General features: G+C 41.1%; 2 protein-coding genes across 5 annotated transcripts in view; both read left to right on the forward strand.

The window, feature by feature from the left end:
* LOC114511481 (zinc finger protein 345-like) overlaps positions 1–22,849 on the forward strand; it is a 447,937-nt gene that overhangs the window by 51,360 nt on the left and 373,728 nt on the right. The gene's annotated exons all lie outside the window — the stretch shown is intronic.
* LOC114511525 (zinc finger protein 345-like) overlaps positions 8,889–22,849 on the forward strand; it is a 101,211-nt gene continuing 87,250 nt past the window's right edge. The window contains exon 1 of the mRNA XM_036013389.1: positions 8,889–9,856. Within this exon, the coding sequence (XP_035869282.1) occupies positions 9,836–9,856 (21 nt within the window). The 5' untranslated portion in view covers positions 8,889–9,835. The remainder of the gene's footprint in view (positions 9,857–22,849) is intronic.

The raw sequence follows: 22,849 nt of genomic DNA on the forward strand, positions 1-22,849 counted from the left end.
AATGTCTTGCTTGTAGCAACCTGGCCCTGCCTCCACTTGTCTGAGTCTACAAACCTGTTGTAACCTGTAGTTTCTCTGGCTCTCCTCTCCTGCTAAAAGCTTTGCTTCTAGGCAGTACTTACAACCTCTGCCAAGATTGGTGGTGGTGCTGCTGCTGCTGTAACCACCAGGGCTGCCTTGGATTCCTGGATTGACCAAGTGTTTCCCTCAATCACCATAGGGGCAAGATCTTCTGCCTCCAAAGTTTTCTCCTTTCATTAGTCCAAAATTCGAAAATTGGTTGTTGTAATTGCTAAAACCATTGTATCTACCACCACTTCCAGACTTGTTTCCATCATTACCAAATCCATTATAGCATCCCCATTGCTGCATGGTCACTGCCACCACCGCAGCAGCCACCAAATCTACCTCGACCACTAGTTTGCTTGGTATTGTCGCTGAGAAATACTACCCCTGTAGTGCATGCATTGTGGATTAAATATAGTTTCCAAGGCTATTTCTAAAAAATGTTGGGCATATAGATATTTTATGTTGAAGCATTTTTTTAAAAGTTTTGATTAGTAAACAGTATATTTTACGTATAGCATTTGATGAGTCTACCTACGCATGAATGTAAAACAAACACCGCGGGTGTATCACTGACCATATCTGACACTATGTCTTTATACTGTCATGTCTATAATTTCTATTTCCCTTCCCTTCACAGCTCTCTAAGGAGCCTTTGACTTACTTTTCACTTTAATAGGTAACTTTGATTTCCTAGAGTTAATATAATGGGAATAAAATTATTTATTGTGCTTTCATTTTTGTTGCATAAATACTTGGACATTCATTTATGATACAATAGGAACTGAAACTTTCTTTGCTGAGGAGTGTTCATATCTTTATATACTAACATTTGTTTATCCAGTAACTTCTTTTTTTTTTTTATTTCAATCATTGTTCAAGTACAGTTTTCTGCCCCCTACTCCCTTTCCAGCCCCTCCACCCAACCCTCCCCCCTTCCCCCCATTACCCCCCACCCTTAGTTTTTGTCCATGTGTCCTCCAAATTTGTTCCTGTAATCCCTACCCTATCCAGTAACTTCTTCGTGGGCTTTGGGGTTATATCTAATTTATGGCTTTTGGAAATAAAGCTTGTAGAAACATTTGTGAATAATTTTTAATATGGGTATATGTTTTATTTACCATTACAATACCTGAGTGCATAGTCTGAGTCATTAGCTAAATGAATGTTTAAATTAAAGAGATTAGCAAGTTGTGATCTACACTGCTTATGCTGTTTTTCATTTTTTCAGCAGTGTATGAGACACTGGATTCCTCCATGTCCTAGACAATGTTTGGTTTGCTCAACCATTCTTATTTAAACTTTTTAAAATATGTGTTGTGCTATCTTACTATGTTTGATTGCATTTCTCTAAGGATTTACAGAGTTATTCTTAGATGTGTATTTTCCATTTCTGTATCTTTTGTAAACTATGTGTCATCATATGTTCTGCCAAATCTGCTCTGAATTTTGTCAGTTTTCTTTAACAAAGGGACACTGAAATGAGAGATGCATGTTGGCATTTCACTCCTTTTGTGCCTTTTTTCTTTACAGAACAGTGGTTTTTCACATTGGAATAGTATGTTCTGATCTTTTTCACCTGAAATGCTACATGCCAAATAATGAATGGACACGTACAATTTTGAGCTGCACTGTTAATTCTGCATCATATTTAGAAGATTAGGCATTAGAAAATACAATAAGCTTTTAGTTTGTACAGTTCTCTATAGGGAACCGGTCCATGTGCCAATTGCGAATGTAGCTCAGCCCTGGTTCAGAAAACCGTGAGGTGCAAGGTGGCACAGATGAGCCAGGCCCACACTGGCTTTTTCATGGGGAACCAGGCTTGCATTATATCTAGGCTGCTTTGAGGCTTGATTTTGCTAAAACTCCCTCACCCTGAGTTAAGACAGCAGATGTTTAATGTATATCTTGAAGCAACTCCCTAAAGTATGTTCTAAGCCATCCCAAGGACAGACATAACCAGATCAGTCACTTCTATCATTCCCTTGCATTTGCAACATACTTTTCTTTGTTATCTGTAAGAAGTAAGCACTAAAAGTAAACCTGAGCATAATGAATGAGAACCTTTTGTGATGTAATGCTACTAGAAGCAATAAAAGCCTGTCCAGGGAAGGGTTGGGTCGCTCTCTTGCTCAAAGTGGCCATCCTGTCCCTTTTCTCCACAGGGCTTCTGCAATCCGTGTGAATTTGTTCATTGCATCCACAGCCCCACGGACACTGCTGATCAGTGTCTGCCTCAGTTCTTCCATTTTTTTGGTCTGCTATCATGAGAATACTGCATTCAAACAAGACTCAGGGGGATTAGATGACATGCAGATGGGTGGGGTGTTTTGAAGTCCCAAAGTTCAGTGCATTGGGAATGGCAGAGCAGTTATTAGATTCTACATGCCCTGAGTCAGGCACCCTGGATTTTGGATCTTTGATTTCTGAATTTTACAGGGACTTGTAGAAATATGACCCCTTCCCATAAATCTGGGTTTCAGTTTCCTCTTTTGTCCATTGGTAAAAGGTATGTGTGCGCCACTGAGCTATTGGAGGAGGTCAAAAGCTATGGTGCCTATTCGCTGTGCAGCAGCTGTGCCTATAGCCTGTCAGGGCTCCAGCTACTTCAGTCTCTGTCTACAGAGACATTCCTAGGCCTGGAGGAACCCCTTACTCCTCCGATGTGCACAAGGCCCTGGAATATGGAGTTGTTTTTTTTTTTTTTAATCATTGTTCAAGTACAGTTTTCTCCCCCCTACTCCCATTCCAGCCCACCCACCCAACCCTCCCCCCTTCCCCCCATTACCCCCCACCCCTAGTTTTTGTCCATGTGTCCTCCAAATTTGTTCCTGTAATCCCTACCCATTCCCCCCTGAAATTCCCTCTTCTCTCCCCTCTGGCCACTGTCAGACTATCCCCTATTTCAGTGTGGAGTGTTTTAAGGAAGAAAAAAAGTGATGCTTTCTGGAACCTGCTGAGTCACCTGTAGGAGGCAGGTGCTACTGGGCAATGAGGTGTCAGTGTGGGGTCTCCATCTGGGAATTTTTAAGTGACTCACTAGAACTTCCTGAATGTCAGTTGGCTCAATGTGACCTGCAGGTGATGATAGCACTTACCTTGGCCTCTTAGGATCCATAAAAGTAACAAATGAGTACTTGTCAGTACCAGCATTTCAAAATCTGGGAAGTGAAGTAAATTTTGAATTGCTGCTGAGAAAATTCAAAATTAGAGAAATGAAATATTTTCTTTAAATTTATATAACAGAGAAGTGTCAGATTGAAGAGGCTGGATTTTAACCCCAGATTCTGACTCCTGGGCCAGAGACAATCTCCAACACTGTTTTTGAAGCCTTCACTTGGGCAGCTACACTGTAAGAACCTGGAGGCTCAGGTGAAGGTGCTATTTCCATTGTTGCAATTATGATTCTCCTCCTCCTGCCCATTTCTCTAGCACTCCAAAATACTTACCGTCTGCCCCCTAGTCTTAATAGTAACAACATCATCTGTCAACTTGGTGGTTTTTCAAAGGGAACATTGAGTCTGAGCTGCAATTTGTCTGCCTTCTCTTTGAGCACACCATGGAGTGTGACTCTCAGGAGATGGGTAATTTGGTCTGGGTCTCTGCATTTTCACCCACCTTTTGGTGACAGGCTGTGATACCATCATTGTGGTGAATTTTGTACCTCAGTTAGTCTCTTAGGGTGATTTTGTACATGGCTCTGACATTCACTCTGTAATATAGGGGTCAACATGATGTGAATATGGGGATCTCATGTTCAGAAATGATGCTGGAGTCCTCAGTATCACGATCTCACTGGGTGAGTGGTCACCTCCCCCCATGTAAGGGACCCCTGCTTATGTTATCCTGTCATCTAGGTTCAGAGTGGATTTATAGACAATTGTGTTCACCATGTCCTCCATGCAGCCCTGACCATGTTATGAGGTCACGTCATCCTTTGTGGCCTCCCTCTGTTTGAACCAGAGATCTTTGTTATGTTTGTGTTATGTCCCTGTCTCCAGCTCCCAGCACACTCTGGCCACAACTGAAATCCTTACTCCAGATTCCAGCAGAGAGATACAAATATACTTTTTAAAAATATAAGGTATATAAGAAAAATCATCTCTGGCCGGCTTAAATCATTTGGTTGGAGACTCATGTGCATGGATGGGTTCGTTTTCCAGTTAGGGCCCATATCTAGCTGTGGATTTGGTCCTCTCTCAAGGCACATGGGGGAGGTAGTGGATTGGTGTCTCTCTCTCACTCTGTCTTTCCTCCTTCTCTTTGATCACAATATTAAAAAATAAGAAAAATTAAGTGTCGATCACATTGAACAAAACTGTATGTATAGTCAAGGCAAGCACACAACTGGTGTCAGGCCACTTGTAAACAGTTTAAATTTCAGTCATTGAATGATAATACCACCACCATTTATTACTTTTTGAGATTTTTAAAAAAGATTTTATTTATTTTTAGACAGAAGGAAAGGGGGGAGAAACGGAGGGAAAGAAACATCAGTGTGTGGTTACCTCTCACATGCCCTCTACTAGGGACCTGGCCCACAACCCAGGCATGTGCCCTGACTGGGAATCAAACCAGTGACCCTTTGGTTCACAGGCTATTGCTCAATCCACTGAGCCACACCAGCCAGAGCAGAATTTTTATATGTGAGGTTACCTTGCATTTGTATTTTATAAAGTTTTATTGGCCTGTTTGAATGTGCCTTGGTGTCACTAAACCTAGTAGAAATTTTTAACACTCATGTTCATCATAGACTTGTAAGTAAAATAGTGTTACAGAATCCATTTGTTATTTATGCACTGAAAATGTCAGAATTTACAAGCAAATATTGGTATAAACACATTCAGGTTCACTCAAAGTGAAAAAAGATCGTCTTCTTACTCTTCATAAGGAGCAAAGCTCTTTGAATGAATATCAGGGACTAGGTGTGTTTTGCACTCAGAGGTGAGTGCAAAAATACTTTAGACACAAGTGGAGGACTCACGGAGGGGAGATATTAGGTAACCCTAAAACAAGTGGATTCTATGACACCATGCCTTTTAGTTCCTCAGAATTTATTTAATCTGACTGTCTGTCTTTGTGTTCCAATTGCAGAAATTATTTGTTTTCCTCAGTAACAATTCTTTAAAAACTTTCTGGGGCATCATTTATTGTTTTATAAGTATATGACATATATCCGGGAATATAATTAAATAGCCAATTTATATTTGTTTGCATCCAAGAATGTGTGGAAAATAGGAATGTGAACCTGAGAAAATGGTTTTGGATTTAGAGATCAGATCTCCTTGTCAGGGAGCAGTGGTGAATTCACCTGTTTTTATCACATGACATTTCTTCATGGAGTTTTTCATATATAGTCTATCCCAGCTTTCGTATATGATATATATCTGGGAATACTGGTTATTACTAATTTTACATTTCCTGCCAGAATGGGAATGACATTGGCATCATGATTGTGTGGAAAGTGGGCTTCTGAACCTGAGGTAAAGGCTTTGAATTTCAGATTTTACTACCTATTCTGGACAGCATGATCATTTCTGCTGAAAATGCATTGACAGTGACTGAATGGGGACTGCAGGGTTTTTGCAGAAAAGAATTAGATTAAACTACAGAAAGGTATTCCTGTTGATTAATGGAGTTATACAATGAGAATTACTTATGGAGCTAGAAGAGAGAAGGCTCTATTAAGCTTGAGAACAGGTAAGACAAAATGGGTGGCAAATAAGGACCCTGACTTCTAAGAATGAGATTAAATCTGAGCTGTATCTCTCCTGGAAACTTGGCAACTATGAACTTGTTTCTGCAAAATGTGAGTCCTTTTAATTCACGAGAACTCGAGGAAAAAATAGTTAAGTGACTAAGATAGCAAGTTGTTAGCAGAAAAATTAAGAAGAGTCAAAGAAAAGACATGGCATCGTGTTTAATTTAATCAACAATCATTTAGTAATTATTATATTTCACCTGATTCAGAGGCTCTTCTAATTCTATGTTATATATCAATGAATAAATAAATGTGTTTGCAACCCGTCTTCTTCAAAGCCTTTCTGAAAGGCTAGCCAAGTAGTAAAAAAGAAAATATTTTATGTTATATTAAATTTTAAGGGAATAGGTGCTGTTAAAACAAGAAAAAAAGCACACCAAAATGACAAGTATGTGGATCCTGAGTATTTTAAGAGCTCTCATTCAGAGAGGGGAGAAGGATTGATTAGATCAGGATGCTATCCCGCTATTCCATGGAAAATAAAAGTATAGTACAATTTTCCCATGTTTGCAACTTGGCTGGAGAGTCAGACCGTTTCAATGACTCTCCAATGCAGGGGTGCCAATGAGGGTTCAGAAAAGGCTTTTCATTCGGGGCAAAACGCAAGCGGGCGGGACTTCCGTCCTTCTACGTGTGGGCATCTTCTTTCAATTACCGGTCAGAGGGGGCTGAGCGGTGGCAATAAATTCCCGCGTCACAAACGCGATTGTGAGGCTCTGTGACCCCGCCCAGGTGACCCGGCCCCTGGTAAAGGATGGGGACCGCGGAGACCGGTGCCCCGGTCTGGTTTGCTGCTCCAGCTCCGCTCCGCCCACGGAGTCCTTGGCTGCGGCCGCACTGAGGCGCGGAGCTGAGGTGAGTGCGCGACCCGGGCCCTCACCGCTCACCTCTACGAGGCCCGAAGCTCAGGTGCGGGGCGCGCGTTGTGTCCTGCAACCCTGTCCCGCAGCCTGGTCCCCGGCGCCCGCCCGGGAAGTGAGGCGCTCGTGGGTGACACGGGGTGTGAAGGGGGTGGGAGAGGATGAGGAGCTGAGGTGCTGCTGACCCTGAAAGACCCGCAAACTGGGATGGACCTTACGTCTCCTTTAAACCGTTTGAGGCGGAGTCACGTACGAACTGGGAGGCAAAGGATTTGCGACTTCATTCTGAGGATCCTGGGAGCCCTAGAAGGTTGTGAACCGAGAGGGGACACAGTCTGGGTCTTGGTTTTCAAAGCTTTTTACATTCTCCTGAGACAGAAAAAGCGACTGGAGTCTGACGGTGAAGACAATGAGGCACCGGAAGAGGACCCCTTGTTCATGTCACAGGGTTAGTAAGAGGCCTCAGTGAGGAGACACTTGGCCTAAGGTCCCCAGACTCCAGGGCTGGGTCGGGATACAGCTGAGACCTTACCAGGAGCTGATGGGTGGTTGACTGCTTCTTCGCACAGGTTCTGAAGTTGAAAGCCATTATGTAAACCAGACATTGAAAGAGAAAGGGTGTCCCAGCCCCTCCCTGGTGATGACAATACCTATGGTGTCTAAGTTAGACTGTTCCCTTGACAGTTTTCCAGCTCTCAGGAAGTGGGGCCCTGGGGATACCCCAATCTTGAGTGCAAGTCACAGGTAATATCAAGGTGCTCCTATTTTTGGTGTCAATGTAAAAAACATTCAAACCTTTAGAGATTTTTTTCTTAATGTTTATTTTAGACAAACTGATGAAGATTGCCAGGAAAAAAAATCTCAACAGAGTTAGAAAATGTTTTGGAAAATGGCATATTTACTTCTTTTTATACATTAGAGTAAAAAAGAAAGACATAAGTGGGGAACTTGACATCCATTGGTAATAAGTTAGAGAGGCAGGAGAAAACGAGGGAAACTCTGATATTATATAAAAGGTAAAAATGTTCTTTTACCTTGGTGGACATAAGATACTTAATATTTAATTACTTAATACAATAATAACTCAGTGGTTTTTTGGCCTCTTGTCTGGTGCAGTGTTTGTGCCCTGCTGGGTAAGAAGAAAGGAAATTATCCTGACATTCCAAAGGTATGTTAACAAAAGTGCTAAAATACAAAGATGTGCTCAGTTAAGGTAAAAAATTCACTTTCCTCAGGAAAGATACAGACCTAGGTTATGACTACTGTGTCTCACTTTTAGTTAGAAAGTTTTAAGTTCAGGCCATATAGAGGGGTATTTTTGGTCTCTCACTTTGTAGGGCCATCATGGAGGGCTCCCATAAGGTGGTTGGGTTCAGTTTGTGTCCTCGTTTTTTCGGGTCTACACAGGCAACCAGTATAAGCAGTTAAGGCAGGTTGTTTGGGAAGGTACACCTGTACCTGCAAATACTTGGAGATGCCACAGAGCTGGGAATAGGTATCTCAGGTCTCCTTTGTGTTAAAAACAAGGAGCTGCCCTGGCTAGTATGGCTTACCACAGAGTGAAAGGTCTCTGGTTCAATTTCCAGTCAAGGCACATGCCTGGGTTAAGCCCAGGTCCCTGGTTGGGAGCATGCAAGAGGCAACCAATATTTGTTTTGAATATTGATGTTTCTCTCCTTCCTCCCTTCCACTCTCACTAAAAAAAATGAATAAATCTTTCTTTAAAAGTTTTAAAAAAAGTTTTCCTGACAGCAAGGAGCAAGGGGATTGAGAATCAGAATTGAAAATGGCCAAACGATAATTTGGTTATCTATTATGGAGTTATTGGGGCATTTGCATAAGACATAGGAGTTGGTCTCTGGTGAGTGTAACAGTTTCCACCTGGATGCATAGTGGAAAACAGATTATGGGGGTTAACGGAGGAGGCATGGAGCCCTGGACCACGCGAATTCTATGATCCAGAGGAGAGCTGATGGACCAGAGTTGGGCCTCAGAGGTAGGAAAAAAGGTTGGATTCTTGGTCCATCTTTTATTTTTATTTTTTATTTATTTTTAAAAGATTTTTTTGAAATATTAATGTGTGGTTGCTGTGGGCCATGGCCTACAACCCAGGCATGTACCCTGTCTGGGAATTGAACCTGCGACACTTTGGTTCGCAGCCCATGCTCAATCCACTGAGCTACGCCAGCCAACCATCTTTTATTTTTTTATTGTATTTTTTTTCATTACCATTTATCTCCCTCATACCCTCTTCCTCCCCCTTCCATTTTTAAAAAGGGCAAGTAGAGTTTCAGATTTTGCAGCTGCAAGAAAGAAAGGAAAGTGTTCAAAACCATCCCAGTGTTTTTGGTCCTAGCAGCTAGAAGCAGCGGAGTCTCCATCAACTGGACTGGGGAAGATGATAGTAGGTTAATTCTCTTTGAGAATATCAGAAGGTCCTTTTTGTTAAGATTTTAAAAATTTCAAAGAGCAGGAAGTGGAAACATCTAGTGAGCAGCTGAACACATGGATCTGGAAATCTGAGGAAGGATCAAGGTAGGAGTCAAGCAAAACTGGTGGCTCTTTTGTGTTATAGCAAATGTGGTAGAGCTGAGGGTGTAACCTAGAGCTGAGGGTGAAGATGTGAAGGGGGCAGAGATCACACAGTGGTGTGCACAGCCAGAGAAAGTGTGACCTCGTGGTCCTGGGTACCTGGTGTTGGGACTTAACGGTGAAACATAAGAGCATGTTTGGCTGTGTCTTGGAGGCATGATCTGGGACACTCAGTGGAATTGCTTAGCTGATAGGATGGGGGCCTGCTGGAATAGCCCCAAGTTTAGATGGCATTTATCTACCCCACTTCCTCTTTTTCTGCCTACCTTTGCTGAGGGCGATGTGAGTGATTAATGAGACCGTGATGAGACAGTAGGCATTCCTGGCACCAAGGGCTGGGCCCTTACTTTCCCAACTAAGGGCCCTACAGGACTTTGAGTTTGGTGAAGAGTAGAATTGTGAAGTCTTAGACACACTTTTCCATATTATTTGTGTTCATTCTGACAGGTTGTTGTGACCTTTGAGGATGTTGCTGTGTATTTCTCCAGAACAGAATGGCATTTTCTTGATAAGGCTCAGAAAATCCTGTACTTTGATGTGATGCTGGAGAACTATGCTCTTATATCATCACTGGGTAAGATAATCACTCTCCCATCATACTCTTCTTCAGCTTGCCTTCTCCCTTTCCTCAGAGTTGCAGTTTACTTCTATTCTAAGCTCTAAGGGTCCTGACTAGATTTATATCCAGGGAGGAATGGACAGCAGCAACTGGTCTTAAGCTTGTTAAAGGAGACTCAGTTCTTCTTTCTGACACAGTAAGGAAACAGATTAGCAGTCTGCTAGCGTGCAAGCAGAGTGTACTAAGTGATAAGTTCTCGTGAAAGAAAATGGGTCTTGCTGAGTTGGGGGTGAAGGGCATAGGTTGAGGGCAGGGCAAGGTAAGGGCAGCAAGAGGAAGGGTGGCAAAAAGCATCAGGTCCTTTGTCCTGAGGACTTACATAGTCCACAGGATGGGGGTGAGAGTTACGTATTGATTGACTGTTAAAGGTGGTGCCAGCTTCCCCAGGGGGGACATGACTACCCAAAAGTAGCTATTGGTAGACGGATTGTTAACCAGAATTCTTATTGTGCTTCAGACCACATTTGGCCATCTTGTTGTAAACCATGACAGGAGGCAGTTAGTTAAAGTTGAGGTAGTTTCCCAAAGTTATTTGTGGTCTCTTTCTATAAGCACTAAGGAACCCAACATAAAACAGAAAATGACCAGAGACAGGCAATTAACTAACCTGTTTTATGAACCTTCTCTGTGGACCCCCTGCTACCTTTTTTCCAGGCCTTGGGATGAAAGCACAGTTTTCAAAGGCTTTCTTACCCAGCTAGTGGAAACGCTACATAGAATTTCAAGGACTACCCCCCTCTCATGATAGCATGGTGTTTTTTGTGATGTTCAGAACACCTGGCAATATTATTGGATCAGGCTCAGGATTGCTGAGGTAGTGGGTGAGACATGTTTCCCTCCTCCTCCCTGCCTTATTCCACCTAACAGGCTCATCCTTGATCCTGTCTCCAGGGGTCCTTTGTTTTGCTTCATTGCTCCAAACTTTAATAAACTAATTCACATTTTTAAAAAATTCACTCTTTCCCAGTGACCTTGACTAGGGTTTGCATTTCCCCTCTGCCCTCTGTTCCCAGGGAGCCCTCTGTCCCCACATGTGAACTATTGGCACTGCTTGCTTACCCAGTGTTCTGAGTAGATACTGGACATGGCAGGACTGGTTGCTTGCACTGCCCCCTACTCTCCCTGCAGCCCCAATACCTGCTGTACAGAACTCTCATAGGGAAGGATTCGACATCAGTTGTTGTCAGAATCTGAATAGATTTTTCATTGATTAGTGAGAAAAAGCATTTTTTGATTGTTAGAAGAAGGGAGGGAGAAGTAGAAATATCAATGTGAGAGAGAAGAATGCATAGGTTGCATCCTGTACATGCCTTTAAAAGGGGTTCAAACCCACAACCTACTTACTCATGCACAGGGCACTGCTCTAACTAACTGAGTCACTTGTCCATAGCTGGATCAACTACTATGCATATACTTTTTGGTTCTGTTTTCTCAATAGTGTTTTCAAACTTCAATAATTCCTTATTGCTTTCAAATGGGATGATCTACCCATGGTTGAAAGGGGAATATTTAAAGTTGTCTAGTACTGTTGCATTGCATTTTCTGCCTTCAGATCTCATATTGTTTGCTTAATGTACTTAGGTGCTTTGTGCTTGGGTGCATAGTAATTACAATTGTTATCCTCCTGCTCTCTTTGGTGTCACTTGCACGGCATATTTTTTACATGTCTTTATTTTCAGTGTATTTGTGTCCATAAAGATTTAATGAGTCTCTTGGAAGAAGCATATATTGTCATGCAGGGACTTTTTATTTTTTAGAACACAAGGAAGCCAGTCAAGCCTGTCTGTCTGTCTGTCTATCTATCTATCTATCTATCTATTTATCTATCTATTCATTCATTTATTTATTTAGAATACTTTATTATTACATACAATTGACATACATTTTTGTATTAGTTTCATGATTAGACATTGTATAACTTAGTGATCATCTCAATAAATCTCACGCCCATCTGATACCATACATAATTAGTAGAGTGCTATTGCCTCTATCCCCTGTTAGGGTGGTCAGTAACATGGGCTGTGAAAGAATTCACAAAGAAAAGAAAATGTAAAGAGTAAAGTATTTATTCACTCACCAAGAAAGGAGAAAGGCAAGTTGTGGAGAGGTGCACCAGTACTAAGGGGTGGGGGCTTTAAGTTTTTATTGGACTACAATTGGATTTAAAAAGGGCGGGGGTTCCCGTTGTGTGTCCCCTGAGCTGTTGGGGCTGCAGTTTGTTCCAGTGTTATCTGCTGCCTGTGGCTGTGGGGAGTGGTTAGTCACTTTCTGTTCTTGCTTTCCAGTCATTTCCAGTCCTTGGGACTTAAGTTCAGAAGAGTAAAATGGCAGTCACGTTTAACAATGTCATAGGCCTGTTCAGCAAATGGCGCCATGATTGCAAATGGTGCCAACTTTATCCTTTCATTCCTTGTGCTTTACTTGACATCCCCATGATTATTCGGTAACTGCCAATTTGTAATTTTTTTTTAAAGATTTTATTCATTTATTTTTAGAGAGGGAAGGGAGGGAGAAAGAGAGAGAGAGAGAGAGAGAGAGAGAGAGGACCATCAGTGTGCGGTTGCTGGGGATCATGGCCTGCAACCCAAGCATGTACCCTGACTGGGAATTGAACCTGTGACACTTTGGTTCACAGCCCGCGCTCTATCCACTGAGCTACGCCAGCCAGGGTCAATTTGTAATTTTTAATCCCTTCACCTTTTTCACCCATCATGAGAAATTTTTCAGTATGTATCTGAGGCAAACTGATGACAAGAGCCAGGAAGCAAGGTCTCCAATGCTTCTCTGTCTTGTGTTTTTTATCCCTTAAGCCACTCTGTCTTTAGGTTGGAGAATTTTTTGAAGAACCTACTGTTACCACCTTATCATTGTTTTCTGCCTCTTTTGTAGTTCCTCTTTTGTCTTCCTTCCTGTCTTGCTGACTTTTTGTGATTTGATCCTTTTCTCTAGTGGTATGTTTTCATTCCTCCTTTTGTGCATGTGGTACACAGGATTGTGCTTGTGGTTTCCATTAGACTCCCATAAAACAACTCATACTTTTAACAGTTTATCATAACCTGAAAACAGCTTCACTTGCATGCAAAAACTCTGCCACACTACCCCTTTATATGTTTTATGTGACAGTTCACATCTTCGTTGTGTATCTTTTCACAAATTATTGTCACCATTGTTATTCTTACTATACTTTCTTTTCATCCTATACAATAGAGTTAAATAACATACACTTCACCAATGAACTGTCTTAGTATTGTGAACTTGATGACATATGCTGATTTACCAGAGGGTTTTACAGTTTGGTACATTTCCTGTTTCTATGTAGTATGCCTTTATTTCAGCTGAAACATCTGTTTTTCTTGGCATTTCTAGTAAGTCAGGATGAGTGGAAATTAACTTCTTTACCTTTTGTCTTTTTGGTTGAGTTTTTTTCTTGTTATTTCTGAGGAAGACTTTTTCTGAGTAAAGTATTGTGGTTTGCAGATGTTTTCTTTCAGTGTTTTGAATATACCATTTGATATTCTCCAAGTCTGCAAGGTTTCTTTACAGAAATCTGTTGATGGCCTTATGGGAGTGTTGTCCTTACATAAGCAGTTTGTATTCCCTTTGATCTTTCAATCTTTGTTGTGTTTTTGATTTTTTACATTTTTATTATAATGTGTCTTGCTGAACTCCTGTTGGCATCGAATCTATACAAGGACCTGGGAGGATCTTGAACATGGCCATTCACTTTCTTTTTCATATTTTAAAGTCAATCTTTAGGTCATTTTTTACACTTCTTTTTTTCCACCCTTCCCATCTATCTCTCATTTTCTTTTTTTCACCTTCTCTGGGACTCCCATAATGCAAATTTAGGCTATCTCTGTTGTGTTCCAAAATTCAGGTTGTCTTCACTTTTTTTTCCTTTTATATGGATGATTTTAATTAAACTGCCTCAGAGATGACATAATTCATTTTATTCCTTGATTTAGACTGCCCTTGAAACTCTTGCATTTTTCATTTTATTCATCGTATTCTTCAACTCCCAAATTTCTGTTTCATACTTTCTTATGATTTCTGTCTCTCTGATTCCCATGTTTTGTTCCCATATTTATTAGTTCATCACATTGAGTTCCATGTGTTTTTGCTCATACCTCATAGAAGTTTAAAAAAATGATTATTTGAATTATATTTCTGGCAATACACATACCTCAGTTTTCTTGGTTTAATTCACATTAAAATTGTGATGTTCCTTTTGTGATTTTTATTTCATATATCCCTTTCTCTTAGTGTTCATGTCTGATATTTGACAAAATAGTTACTCTTTTTAAAGGATTTTATTATTTATTTTTAGAGAGGAGAAGGTAGGGGGAAAGAGGGGGAGAAAAACATCAGTGTGTGGTTGATTCCTGCATGCCCTCTACCGGGGACTTGACCCACAACCTAGAAATCTGCCTTGACTGGAAATAGAATTGGTGACACTTTGATTCGCAGTCCAGTGCTCAATACACTGAGCCACACCACTCAGGACAGATGAAGCAGTTACTTTTTTGAACTATAAGAACCAATTATGTTTAGAGGGGTAGTTTTATCTACATGTGCATACAAGGGTGTTTGCTAGGTGGTGTGTCATCATTGCTAGGTGATGACAAGCTATACTTCCCATTCTTCTTGCTGCCCCATGAGCTAGGTCAGCATTGTTAAGATTGAAGGGGTACTCAGTGCCCAGGGCTGTGGTTTTTCAAATATTTGGCAATGTCTTTTGAAATCATTAGTGGCACAAAACAGGCCAGTAGAGTCAATAGTAGCACAAGGATAGTGTCTTCTAGAAGTTCTTACCTTTGTGTTTTGAATCTAACCATGTTTGCTAAGCCAGTCTTTCCTGCTATTCCTTTGCATAGCTCTTTATATTATGCTCTACTTTGAAGCTTTTGGGAATAACTGGTATGCTAAGCCTCTTTCCCTTTCCTGAAAGGATGCTATTTATCATGGATAATTGTCTAAATAGAAAAAGGGGGAATATTTTTTTTCTGTCATCTTGCTGTCATCATTCACATAGATCTTTTTCTTTTGGTTTGTTTGTGCAAAGTTGTTCTACAACAGTGTTGGTTATTCATCTCTTCTGCTTTCTCTTTGGAGTTGCATCATCCACATAACTGGTCATTGGGGAGGGAACTGAAAGAGTCTTTTGTGTATCACAGAGGGATATTGTCTAGCCATGACAGATAGGGTTCACAGGAGTCTGGCATTGGGGGAGATTTTGATTCCAAGGCTTTGTTAAAGCATAATGAGGGCAATGTTGTCTTTAACTGTATTTTATCACCATTGCCAGTGGCCATAATTTAATCTACTTGTCCTTTCCCGGTCCTGGCACATTGCCAGTTTGTTTCTTTTAATAGTTTTCATTTCTATCTTGACTTCCAACCATGGATAATCTTTGCCTCTCCCACCTCTACCACACAACCATTTCTTTGAGAAGTCTTTTTGGTGTGCTTTCCCATTTCAATCAATGTCTGTGGCACCTTGAAGTATGCTCATATATCTACACAAACCTTCCACAGTATCTGTTCTGCTTCGGTTGATATTCATGGTTTTACACTCATTCATATTCTTCTACACAACTTTACATCACAGTAGGAAGGGTTTTGCAGGCAGCATTATCAGGGGAACAGTTTGTAAACCCAGCCTCTGTTCCTGTGTCCGTCATGTGCTAGTGTTCTTCAATTAATGGGGTGCCCATTATTACTGACCAGAGGGACTTCTTCTGAGTCTGTCTCACTTGTCTTAAAAATCATCACATAGAATCATGCCAGCTATTACAGATGCAAATTTGTGATAAGAAAATCCATTCCCTACAGTTCAGTATGTACTTCACTAGCATTTATTTTTGTTCAGGTTGCTGCTGTGGAACAGAGGATGTGGAAGCACCCATTGAACAGAATGTTTCTGAAAGAGTCTTGAAGGTTGAAAATCTTAAGTCATCACTGTCTTCCCAGAAGAGCCACCCCTGTGAGAGTTGTGGGTTCATCTTGAGGCATATTTTCTTCTTGGTTGACCAGCAGGGAACACAACAAAGGCCAACACTGCTGAGGTGTGGGGCATGTGCAAAACCATTTTATTTCAGTGCACACCAACACAAGCACCAGGAGCAAGACATAAAAAAGAATTGTTTCATAAGCAGTGTGGATAGGGTCTCACTTGCAAAGACCTGCAAATCCCATGCGTTGTGGGAGCCTTGTACCACTCATCAGGTTGAAACATGCTTCCTTATCAGCTCTAGACATCTTGAGCAACTGGGTACACAAACCATGCACAGGACAAACAAAATCTCTAAGATTAGAATGACTTCTCAAAATAGAAAATATCATTACACCCAAACAGAATGTAAAAAGACAATTGGCTGTGGTGACACACTTGTTGAGGGCCAGAGTTTATTTACAGGAAGACAGTGTTTTGTGTGTTTTGAATGTAAGAAGTCTTTTTCCAGAATTTCTTCCCTCCATGTTCATCAGAGAGTTCATACTGGAGAAAGGCCTTATCATTGCAGTGAATGTGGGAAATCTTATACCAGTAGCTATGCCCTCCGTAAGCATCACAAAATTCACACCGGAGAAAGGCCTTATGAGTGCAGTGATTGTAGGAAATCTTTTACCACTAGCTCTCTTCTGCATTACCATCAGAGAGTTCATACTAGAGAAAGACCTTATGAGTGTGGTGAATGTGGGAAAGCTTTTTCCTGGAGTTCTTCCCTTCAATGTCATCAGAGAGGTCACACTGGAGAAAGACCTTATGAGTGTGATGAATGTGGGAAATCTTTTAAGAGAAGCTCTGACCTCCGTGTTCACCAGAGAGTTCACACTGGAGAAAGACCTTATGAGTGCAGTGAATGTGGGAAATCTCATACCAGTAGCTCTGACCTCCACAGACATCAGAGAGTTCACACTGGGGAAAGGCCTTATGAGTGCGGTAAATGTGGGAAATCTTATACCAGTGGATCTGCCCTCCATAGACATCAGCGAGTTCACAGTGGAGAAAAGCCTTGTGGATGAGGTGAATGTGGGAAATCTTTCACCATTAGCTCTGCTCTTCATTATCATTAGGGAGTTCACACTGGAGAAAGGTCTTATGAGTGCAATGAATGTTGTAAATTTTTACTTGGAGCTCTGTCCTTTTTAATCAGAGAATTCATACCAGAGAAAGACCTTATGTGTATCATGTATGAGGGAATCTTTTCCTCTAGCCTACAAGTTCATCATGTGAGAGTTCACCCTGGAGAAAGACCTTATGAATTCATTGAATGTGCCTTTGTCATCACTGAGCTGTTCACACTGGATAAAGGCTTTTCAAATGCAGTGAATGCGGGAAATCCTTTTTGTATCAGTCACCTCCATTGTCATCAGAGGGTTCTCACTAGGAGATGGCCTTATGTGTCCAGTGAATGTGGCAAGTTTTTTTGTTGTACCAGTACTTTCTATTATTATGAGAGAGTTTACACTGCAGTTATCTCAGTATTGTTACCCTACTGGGGCATCTGTGGGTGACAGTAAATCTCCCAGAACTCACTTCACTGATACGAATCAATGAAGGCACTAACCACGGCCCTTTTGAGAATCAGTAGAGGTAATGAAATTCAGTAAACACTTATAGGCAGTAGTATTGCAGGATTTGCTTTTTTTTATTTAAAGATTTTATTTATTTATTTTTAGAGAGGAGGATTTGCTTTTTTATTATTTTCTTTTTAATTCAAATGCACCCTGGGGATTAATAACTGTTATTATATTTCTGGGGAAATCAAGATCAGGAATAAGAATGGATTTTTCCATCGTCACACAGTAGACAAATGTCAGGTTCAAGAGGCTGGATTCAAACTTGTAAATCTGGCACCAGTGCTGGGACAATCTCTACCATGGCATATTAAGTAATCAGTGCAAGGGAGGAGGACAGCAAATTAAATGGTAAATTCAACTGTTACAGCTGTTTTAATTGTTGTAATTTATAAGAGGCCCCATTCCACAAAGTTTCTCCCATTCGTGATGAAAATAAGTCATCCCAGACACAATCTGTTGTTCTGGTGGGAAAGGGGCTGGAGATTCCCCCTAGCAGAGAATGGCCTGAGCCCTTCTCTGAAATGGCTTTTATTGGGATCTGTATGTACAGGGGTATACAGCATACATGCATAGCTTATCAATCAATGTCCAAAGGCTATAGTTGTAGAAAACAAATATTATCTATAGATAACAATTGAAGAAACACAGAGATCTGCCTCAGGTCAGGGTCTGTTTAACATGCCAATGCCAGATGGTTGTTAAACGATATTTCATGAGACAAGGAGTTCACTCCTTATGCTTTGAACTTAAACATCTGGTTTATATCAAGGGGGCTATAGCAAAGCAAAGCAAAGCAAAGCAAAGCAAAGCAAAGCAAAGCAAGCTTCAAAGGATATAATGCATTCTTCAGACCTGATTTCCCACCAGAACCCTCAGTGTTAGTATTGGGATGTACCTGCCACCTGCATTCCCTGTGTTCTGATTGAGACTTACCAGCCTCTTTCAAGGCCTTGCTCGCATGGGGCTACAGTTTCCAATACTTCACAAAGTGGTCCCCAACAGTAATTATCATGAATTTTCCACATTTTCCTGATCTTAAAGTGTTTAACATCTGGCTCAGAGTCTTTGTGGGAAAACTATATCATTTCCAGTGGTTCTTCCAGGGGAAACTACTTTAAACCTCATCTGCATTTTGTTATTTTATAATTTTTTAAATTTATTTATTTTTGAGTTTATAACAGCTCAGAACTAAGGAGACCCCAGTAATTCAGGGAAGAGTCTTTCTGCATGTTCACTTTCTTTTGCATGGCACTCCTGCATGTTATCCACTGTGGTGAATGTGGTGCATCAGTTTGACCCATCGAGTGTTTTTGGTACATGTTGCTGACATGCACTCTGCAGTATTGAGGACAGGTGGACCTGATACCTGGCACATATTTAGAAGTGATGCTGGAGACCTATGTAGTATTGTTATCTCCTTGGAGGATAGTTCACCTCTTTTTCATACAGGAAACTCAGTGTGCACTTGACCCTGTAGTCTGTCAGGACTGGCTGGAGGAGACAGTGTTGCTCACCCTCTATTCCCTGAAGCCCTGAGCATGTTCAGCAGCCACATTCTCCTTTCCAGTGTCCCTGTATCTGCACCAGAGATCTTTGGGTAGGAACATAGTCCTTCTGAACACAAGCCCTCATTCCAATGCTTAGTACACTCTGGCCACAACTGAGGTTCTTATTCCTGATTCTCCAGACAGGGGCCAATTGGCCAAATCATGCTGAGTCAATCTCTATGAAGCTCAGTTAGCAGAGTTATGGTTACCGGGCTTTTTCAGAGAAGAGAGTGAGTCTGGAACACCTGCAATCTGCTTTCATGATATGTCCCTAAACAACACAGTCCATTTAAAGGTACCAGGTGATGTGGGTGGACACTGAAAAATGACCCGTTTCCCCTTGTTCCATCCTCACTGCTGTCAGTAGACTGCCTTAGATTAGTGCTGAATCTCTAAAGCCCTTGTAAGTGTTACTGATTTTGCATTTTCAACAGACTGAGCAAGCAGCCCTGAGTAGCCCTTGTAAGTGACCTTGGGACTTTAGAGCATTATTTTGATGTCATTTTCATGTTAACTCATCACTTAATCATAAATCAAACAGGCTTTCCCAGCTATCGGATACATACAAGTACATTTTTTAGGATAGAATGTATGTGAGAAAAATTAAGCATAGGTCATGTTAAAGAGAATAATACTATTGTACAGTTAATGACCCTTAAGCAGAGATCAGGTGTCAGGTCATTTGTAAGGCCAGTTGAAACTCCTCTTGTTGAACTCTAAAATCATTGCCAGCCTTAAGCTTTAAGTTGCATTGCATGCTTGATTATATTGTTACTTGTATTTCATTGACGTGTTTTTTCTGGTGTGACTTGTCCCACTAAATCCCACAGAAAGTTTTTACACTCACTCTCATAAAGACATGTTATTAAAATACTACAGAATCCTGTTTGCAAATCATGCTTTGAAAACATCAAAATGCATACCCAACAATTTCCATAGATATGAATATGTACTCAAAAAATTGATAACTCATTATCTTTATTAATTGGGAAGCAAAGTTCTTAACAGTGAACGTGGAGAGGTTCTGTGTTTTAGCTCAGCAATGAGAGCAACACTATTTGACACATTTGTAGAGAAAACCCGGAGTGTACATACTAGGTAACCCTAAAGCAAGTGGATGACTTGGCACCATGTCTAATAGACACTCAGAATATTAACCCTCTGTCTCATTCAGTATTTGTATTTTTAAGAGGATATTAAATCATTTACTAATTACACATCCTAATGGATGATCCACAGACTTGATTGCCATCTATATTTTTACCAGGTGCCATAATTGAATTTAGATGTATTGCATAGGATGTGTCAACAATCCACATTAACTTTCATGACTGCTTGGGTGACCCTTTTAATGGCAAACTCCAGGTCACAAAACAGTATATCAATTATACCACACCAACTTTTCTGAAGACAATGGCTTATGTGCCTAAGCAAGTTGTAAATAAGTTTCAAGTGAAACCTGGCATCACTCTGGAGAAATTCTAACTTCACAGTCTTTGGGTATTTTACCAAAATAGCTTTCAGGTAAACTAACTTTCACAGCACATTTTAAAAGAATATATTTAGGCCTGACTAGTGTGGCTCAGGTAGTTTTGTGTCATCCCATTAAGTGAAAAGTTGCAAGTTCCATTCATGGTCAGGGCACATAGCTAGGTTGTGGGTTCTGTCCCTAGTTGAGGCATGGGCTAGAGGCAACTGATCGAAGTTTATCTTTCACATAGGCATTTCTCCCTCTTTTTCCCTCCCATTTCCTCTCTCTCTAAAAAAAGTAATTTTTAAAATAAAGACATTTATTCAGCATCTTTATCAGAGCATGACATTTAGAAATCAACAGCATGGGTGTAAAAAGTCTACATTAAAACTGTTAGAATGCATCCCTGACTAGTTTGGCTCAATGGATTGAGCACCGGCCTGCAAATCAAAGGGTTGCTGGTTTGATTCCTAGTCTAGGGCACATGTCTGAATCATCCCCCAGGTTCCCTGTAGGGGGTGCATGAGAGGCAACCACACATTGATGTTTCTCTCTCTTTCCCCTCCTTTCCCCCCTGTCTAAAAAATAAAGTCTTTTGAAAAACTGTTAGAATGCTTTACACTTTCCACGGAACAGAAACTAACCTGTTGTACAATTGTCACATACAGTCCTCAAGTTTTTGCCCATTAACATGAGTCTTGCAGCCTAGCACCTGTGCTTGGCTGAATTCACAGATCTGTTGTAACCTGTAGCTTCTCTGGCTCCCCCGCCTCCTGCTAAGCTTTGTTTCCAAGCAGTACTTACAACCTGTGCCACAGCCATCGCTGCTGCTGCTGCTGCTACTGCTACTGGACCCACCACAACCACTTTGGTTTCCTGGATTGGCAGAGTGTAGGCCTCTATCACCACAGGGGCAAGAATGTCTGTTTCCAAAGTTTCCTCCTTTCATGCATCCAAAATATGCAGATTGTTATAATTGCCAAAATCATTATATCTTCCACCACCTCCGAACTTCTTTCAATCATTACCAAATTCATTATGGCCATCCCCAGTGCCACCATTTTCACTGCCACCACCACAGCAGCCACCAAAGCCACCTTGACTACTAAAGGTTCCTCCACAACCAATGTCCCTTATATGAGAACTACTCCATGACCACCTCTGAAGGTTCCAGAACCACTTCTACCTCCTTGGCTGGATAAAGCACTAGCCATCTTGTTTAGATGGGGCTTTTATCACTTCACAGTTGTGGCCATTCGCAGTATGGGACTTCTAAATGACAATCCTATCTTAAGATTGGTTTTTTTATACTAAAGGCGATGGAGGGAGAAAAAGTGAGAGAAACATGTGAGAGAATCATAGATTGGTTGCCTGTCTCATGTGTCTAACCAGGGCCCTGGCCTGATACCCAGGCATGTGCCCTGACCAGAAGTTGAACCAGTGGTCTTTGTCTGCAGGCTGGCGCTCCATCTGCTGAGCCACACCAGCCAGGGCTTCAGTGTCTTTTTAATGCCACTGACACAAATCTTTTTCACAGTTACGTGGATACCACTTCTTTGAGAATCTTCTCTTGAAATAGTCCTTTTTGGTTCTACAACTCTTCCACCCATCTCATATGGCCATGAATTCATGGCTGCATCCAACTCCTCCACAGTGGCATGTGTGACAAACCCCAAGCCTCTGGAGCACTTGGTGTTTGGATCTCTCATCATCACACAGTCTGTGAGTGTTCGCTATTGCTCAATATGGCTCCTCAGATCCTCAAATGTTTCAAAGCTCAAACCACTGATAAAGAGGTTCTTTAGCCATTTGGGCTCTTTGGGAGACTCTGACTTAGGCATGGAGACTGCAGGAGGGAGACTTCAATGATGGTCATTCAGCAGGTACCTGGGAATAATGGTTATGTACAAAATTTATATTTGGCATCAGGATGACTGCAATGGTGCCATCCATAAAGGATTGGAAAGTGAGCATCTGAATGTGAGATAAGTGTTTTGGATTTCTAAATATCTCCACTTGACAGGGAAATGATCATAATTTTACCCATAAATGCAGTGACAGTTTCTGCATGGGGACTGCAGTCTATTTCTGCAAAAAATGTCATGGAGTGAGCAAACTACAGAACAGTATTAAAATTGTTAATGGAGTTATACAATGAGCATTACTTAAATAGCTACAAGAAAATGTTCTATGAAGCCTGAGAACAGGTAAGTCTCAAAGAGTGATAAAGGACACTGGGTTCTAAGAAGTGAGAGAATTAACTTGAGCTATGGCTTTGCTGGAAACTTGGCTACCATGAAATTCTACTTACAAAGTGTGAGTCTTTCATTCATGAGAACTTAAGAAAAAT

Source organism: Phyllostomus discolor, chromosome 12 (genome assembly GCF_004126475.2).
Source record: "Phyllostomus discolor isolate MPI-MPIP mPhyDis1 chromosome 12, mPhyDis1.pri.v3, whole genome shotgun sequence".
NCBI classification, from domain to species: domain Eukaryota; kingdom Metazoa; phylum Chordata; class Mammalia; order Chiroptera; family Phyllostomidae; genus Phyllostomus; species Phyllostomus discolor.